This window comes from Bos indicus x Bos taurus, chromosome 13 (genome assembly GCF_003369695.1).
Source record: "Bos indicus x Bos taurus breed Angus x Brahman F1 hybrid chromosome 13, Bos_hybrid_MaternalHap_v2.0, whole genome shotgun sequence".
In the NCBI taxonomy this organism is placed as follows: Eukaryota; Metazoa; Chordata; class Mammalia; order Artiodactyla; family Bovidae; genus Bos; species Bos indicus x Bos taurus.
The window spans coordinates 22,509,467-22,515,466 of NC_040088.1; the positions used below are offsets into that span (position 1 = coordinate 22,509,467).

A 6,000-nucleotide genomic window follows, 5' to 3' on the forward strand; every position below is an offset into this window, starting at 1 on the left:
ATACCATGGTATTTTGTATAGAAACTGGCACATGGTAGATTCATGGTAAATATGCCTCATTATTTTTGCCTGATTTCTCTTCCTTTCTTCATCCATGTATACTTCCCGTTCAATTTTTCCTCTCTATCTTTTCTTTCTTCATTTTCCTTCCTTCTTCCATGATGCCTAGTATAGGATTGGGTATACAGTAAGTATAACTGATAGAGGGGGACATACTACTATTAATAAAATAAAGACATATGTTTAAAAAAGGAATCTTTATTTCTTAGAGTGATGTGTCAATTTTCTCATTGATTGCTTGTTTAATTGACTCATTCATTCATTTTAATTTATCTCACACAAAATGCCAGCTGGTTCTCATTTGCCTTTATTTTTTCTGACTGGAAAGGAAATCCCAATTTGACATGGGTGCTGCTGGCAAATCTTCCACATTTACACAGAGTGCTCCGCCTAGACATGGGATATGTGTTATCCTTCTGCCTGGCTAACCCCAGGTATGTCTCATCTCTTTTACTTCACTGAACACAAACCTGGCTCATTTCCAAAACTAATAAAGGGAGGGCCTTGTCCTACTGCAATGATATCTATTCAGTCCCCTGCAACACAACCCTCCATTCTCTCTGGATATATCAGTCATGAAGCCTTGTTTAATGACCATTTCCATCCTTCTGATCTTGGTTCATAAGACTCCAGGTAACTCAGACCTCTCTCAAAGGTTCTGGGGTCTTGCTTGTGCTGTTGGTTTCTTGGTAACTTCTGAGATGACTCCTACTCACATATAATAGGCACTACCTAAAGCCTTTTCTGGTCTCAGGTTTAGAATGTTACTCCCAAGATTCATCTCATGTCAAGATCACCCTGGTTTTGTTCTGCCAAAACAAATTTAAGATTGTTGTTCTTGTTGTTCCTGGGATAGTGAAGTGTCAAACAAAGCATTTCAGATAATGCTGTAATTGGGATGGAAGTTTGATTCATGGATTTAGTGTGAGAGATTAGATCCAAGTTGGGGAGCTATAGGAGGAATCAATGATAATTTGGAGTTTGGAGAGTGCATTGTAGTGGGGATAGTATGTGACCTTAGAGATAGAGGAATGTTGAAAAAATAAGTGGGGATCAGCAGGGGGTGAGCAATTCTATAAATTCTATAAGTGAATTGGGCTGGACTAATATTTTGCTGTAGGCTGGAGAAGGAATGGTGGTTTTTTGTGGTTTTATTATTATTATTAAATTTTTTTTTTTTTTTGAGCTGGGATGAAGTTGGGTAGAACTGGGAGCTAGGGTAGAGTGAAGTTCATAGTTGAGCTATATTTTGGATTGACACTGTGAATTGGGGTTGAATGGCTTGGCCAGTGTTATGTTTGTGTTAAGTTTTTTTTGTGTGTGTGTGTGTGTGTTAAGTTTTATAACTGAACCTTAGATCAGTATTCAGAAGAGACAGGGCTGGGAGTTTTAGGTAAGTGTTTGGTTCATGTAGGTGTGTTATTCAAGCAGAGTGTATGCAGGCTTTATCTAGGAAGAGGTTGGCTTAGCCTGAATTTGGCAATGAATAAAGTTGAGTAAGACAGTCAAATTTATCACAGCAGAGCTGCATCTGTTTAAATGGGGAGGACAGATGCTGGATGGAAAATAGGCAGTAATATTTTCAAACTCTTTTTTAAAAAGTTTCTTGCTTATGATTTTTCAGGGGCACTGAAGAACAGTAGATATAACTGTAGGCAGTGAGGGGATAAATGAAATCAGGAGGCTGGAATGTCTTCAAGGCTCTCCCGTAAAACTTTGGACGGTACAGAGAGACAAAGCAGTAGTCTCAACCCAACCCTATAGAATACCAAGGCTGTCTCTCCTTTCTTGGGATTGAATTCAGAGTCAATGTGCTTAGTGTTTTCTCCTCTTCCTCTTTTCCTCCCTCTCCTTTTTCTTTCCCCCTTCTCCTTCCCTTCCCCCTATTTTTCCTGTTTCTCACTTACCTACCCCTTGTTCCCGTCCTGTTTCATCCTACCTACTTGAAATACACTTCTTCTCATGTTTGTTAAAGCTCAGTTTCCATGTTGTAATAGCAGAAACCACAGGTGGGTTTGCCCCCAAAAAAGCAACAAAAAAGGAAGGAAGGAAGACAGCCTGGAAGACAGGACTCTATGCTTCAAAAGTTGTACATAGCGTTGTTTCTTTAACTGTTTAAAACTTTCACCTGGCAGAATTAATGGGCAGGAACAGTTCTGTACAAACTTTTCTGGAATAATCAAAGTCATGTTTTCCTTTCATCACCCCCAAACATATGCATCTGAAACTGAACTTTGTGAAAGCTAGGACTCTGTTTTAAAATTCTGTATTATTGGTATTTATCTGAGTGCTTTGTACAGAGTAGATCCTGATGAATGTTTACTTAGTGAATGGACATATAAATGACTTATGTCTAAAAAATATGTATTAGTAGGAAGAACATTAGAAGATGGATGGAAGAGGGATGTTTAGGGAGCACACACGGCAGAGAAATCGTTTATCATATTGATTTTAACTCCGGATGGAGTTCTTCAGAAGAGTTAGGAACATAAGTGGTGTTTTTTAAATTTATAATATTTAACTTGCTCTTAAAATAAGTCCAGTGTAGGAAAATGAGCTGGGCAACATCTATGGGTGAATGTGAGGTCAGCAGGGTTGTGTCCCTCACTTAAGGAAGAGCCCTGAAGAGTGTTTTCTGGGAAACTCTAGGTTATTACAAAGTATGACACATCTAATTAACCTCCTTCTGCACAAACGCAGTTGAAATTTCTTGATCAGGTGCAAACTCTTCTGTTCCCATTTCTTTCATGGGGAGACTCAGGCTAGAGATCCAGAGATCAGGGACAATGCTGGCATTTAAGACCAAGTCTCTTCTGACTTCAATTTGAAGATGGAAGGATCATCAACAGTGACATTAACTTGACGTGAGTGTTATTATGCTTCAGGGCAATACAGAGTCAGAACAGCTGAAGGAGTGAGAAGCTATAATGGACTTGAGTTTGTGCAAGCTCCAGGAGAAAGTGAAGAACAGAGAAGCCTGGTGTGCTGCAGTCCATGGGGTCACAAAGAGTCAGACACAACTGAGTGACTGAACAACAAGTAGAATTCTCCTGGGGCTGCCTTGACCTGATTTTCATAGGAAACATCGGCTTGCCTGATCCTCTTGATATCTATGTCCCTATCCACTCTGGTGACTAGAAAGAGAAGATCTTGAGTGTCTTGCCTTCTATCCAATGGATTTGGGAGAAGCAGGAAGTCCTCCAGTTCAGATGTTGGACAAAAGAGGGTAGATGTAACTGGAAAGAACCCCCAAAGCACCTTTCCTCCTATAAGTAGGATGTGCCAAAAGAGAGATTTCATGATGAGTGTGAGGGCCACTGTAGGAAATACATTGGTACCATAATGCTGGAGCATGGATGAAGGGGGGCCATTTTTTATCTCCTTCCTTTGGTTAACCAGCAAGCTGGCTGACGTAGCAGCAACTGAGTGCCTTCTCTGGGTTAAAGTGCCCATTTCTGGTGCAGTTTATACATATGCCAGCACCCCAGTGCTATGGGAAATCTGCCACTGAGGCATTTTTCTTCATTCCTTCCCCTTCCATTCTCTTACATCACCTATACCTGGAAAATTTTACTTTTTCTTGTCAAAAAATTAATAAGAAACTTTTCTTTGCAGGAAATAACATCAAACTTGCTTTTCCTGATTTTTATTAATGTGGGTGGGCATTGGACCTCTGCATACATAGCACTGAATGAGTGCCTTGGTGCACAGTGAGTGCTGATAAGCTGATGTAGAAGAGGATAGGTGAATGGTTGCAAAAGTCCTTGAATGCTAAGCTATGGATTTTGAACTATCTGTTGAAAGCTGTGGAAGGCCTTCTGCCTGCAGATGTCATGCAGGAAGATGCTACCCTGTCCTAGAAATCCTATTATAAAAGAGGCAATGTAATACAGAGAAGGAAGAGCATGGTCTATCATGTAGACCAGAAATTGGAGGCTTCCCTGATGGCTCAGTGGTGAAGAATCTGCCTGCAATTCAGGAGACCCAGGTTTGATCCCTGAGTTGGGACGATCCCCTGGAGAAGGGAATGGCTACTCACTCTAGTATTCTTGCCTGGAGAATTCCATGGATAGAGGAGCCTGGCAAGCTATAGTCCATGGGGTTGTAAAGAGTTGGACATGACTGAGCGACTAACACCATGAATGTGATACAGAGAAGAAAGAGCATAGTCTATTGTGTAGACCCGAAATTGAAGTACAAGCTATGGAAATGTGGACAGAACAATGGTCTCTTTGAGCCTCAATGTCTTCATATAAATGATGGCGATAACAGAAGATTTGATGAGGGTTCAGTGAAATGTGATTTGCAAAATGCTTGATATATTGTAGATGCTGAACATATATGGTCATGATCGTTAGTATTCTTTCTAGCAGTTCCTTTGTCCTTGGGAGATCCAACAGGTAACTAATTCTGAAAGTCACTCAGCTGGGTCTGACTCTTTGTGACCCCATGCTATACAGTCCATGGGATTCTCCAGGCAAGAACACTGAAGTGTGTAGCCATTCCCTTCTCCAGGGGCTCTTCCCAAGCCAGGGATGGAACCCAGGTCTCCCACATTGCGGGCGGATTCTTTACTGTGTGAGCCACCAGGGAAGCCCTAATACCACTTCATGACTTATATTTACAGAATGCTGACAAAGTGTCAAGAACTTTCTCAGCTGAAGAGCCTATATACACGTGCACATATCTCAATGACTAATACATAGCTATCACTATTCACAAATGGGCTTTAGCCATATGTGCAAAGTGTGTGATAGATGCTCACGTGTATCCACACGTGTACATATACATGTGTACATATATGCTCAATTTATGTGTGAATGTGGATGTGTGAGTAAAATGAATTGTGCAAGTGTGCCTCTGTGTGTGCTGCCCATGTACATACAGTATCTATTTCTGTGGGGCCAAAGTACAAAGAGAGACATGTATATATTTGCTCAAATGTTTCAGACTACAAAGGTGTGCAGCTGCTCAAATAAGTGTTCTTTGCCTCAAAGTAGGTGCTGGTTAACTCTGATGAGACCTGTATGTGAGGAATATACATCCAAATGAGCATTTGAAAACATGTCCAATACATGCTCCCAGTGGCAGTCTTGAAATCCTGGACCCTCAAGAAAAGACTTTCATATCAACCACACTACCTAATGTTTAATTCCTTCTTATTATGTGCCTGATACTTTTCTGAGCATATGATGTATGTTAATTTATTCATCATAAAATTATTAAGAAGTTGGCTCTGTTACTATGCCCATTGTGAAGATGATGCAAGCGTGAGCCAAAAAATGGAGGTAACCTTGCTCGAGGATGAAAAGCCACGATGAAAGAGTCCAGATTTGAACTGAGATGGTTTTGACTCCATATCCTATGCTCTTAATATTTGCAGGTCTTGTCTTTAAATTACGCCTCTCTACTCCTATTATTACCACTGCTGCATAGAAATTAATATGGCTGTGTTTTTCCCAGGTGGCCTGTTCAGACCCTATTATGGCAAGAGCCAAGAAGAGTCTTGGAATCCATGCCAGCTTCACCAAGGCACATGCCGAAATGCCTGCAGAAAAAATGAACTTCAATACTTAACCTGTCTAAATCACGAAAAGTGCTGCCTAAAATTTTTTGTGAAAGTGCAAAGTGCAAACAATGTGAAGCAGGAGTCTAACTCCAACCCCAGTTTGTCAGTTACAACGCTTTCAAACTATTCTCAGATTTGAATGTCACCAACTTTACCCCCTCCTGGGGTAGTTCTTCTCCCGTCTGGAACATGCTTCCCATAAAAATGCATTCCTTCTCATGCGTGTGTCTTTCATCTGTGAGCAGTCATTATTGGACAGGGGAAGGTTAGGCTGGGGGCTGGGGAGACATGTAGTGTAGGAAAGCGCACTGACCCAAGAAGCAAATAGGATGCTAGGGTAGCTCGGTAGATATTGAAGAAGGGAGGGGACC

At 41.0% G+C, this 6,000-nt stretch overlaps 1 protein-coding gene across 1 annotated transcript; it reads left to right on the top strand.

The window, feature by feature from the left end:
• Positions 1–456: 456 nt before the first annotated feature.
• On the top strand, positions 457–5,768 carry DEFB116 (defensin beta 116). The gene is made up of 3 exons (XM_027558105.1): positions 457–494; positions 593–693; positions 5,524–5,768. Exons 1-3 carry the CDS (start codon positions 457–459, stop codon positions 5,766–5,768), a joined length of 384 nt encoding a protein of 127 aa, XP_027413906.1.
• Positions 5,769–6,000: the final 232 nt, after the last annotated feature.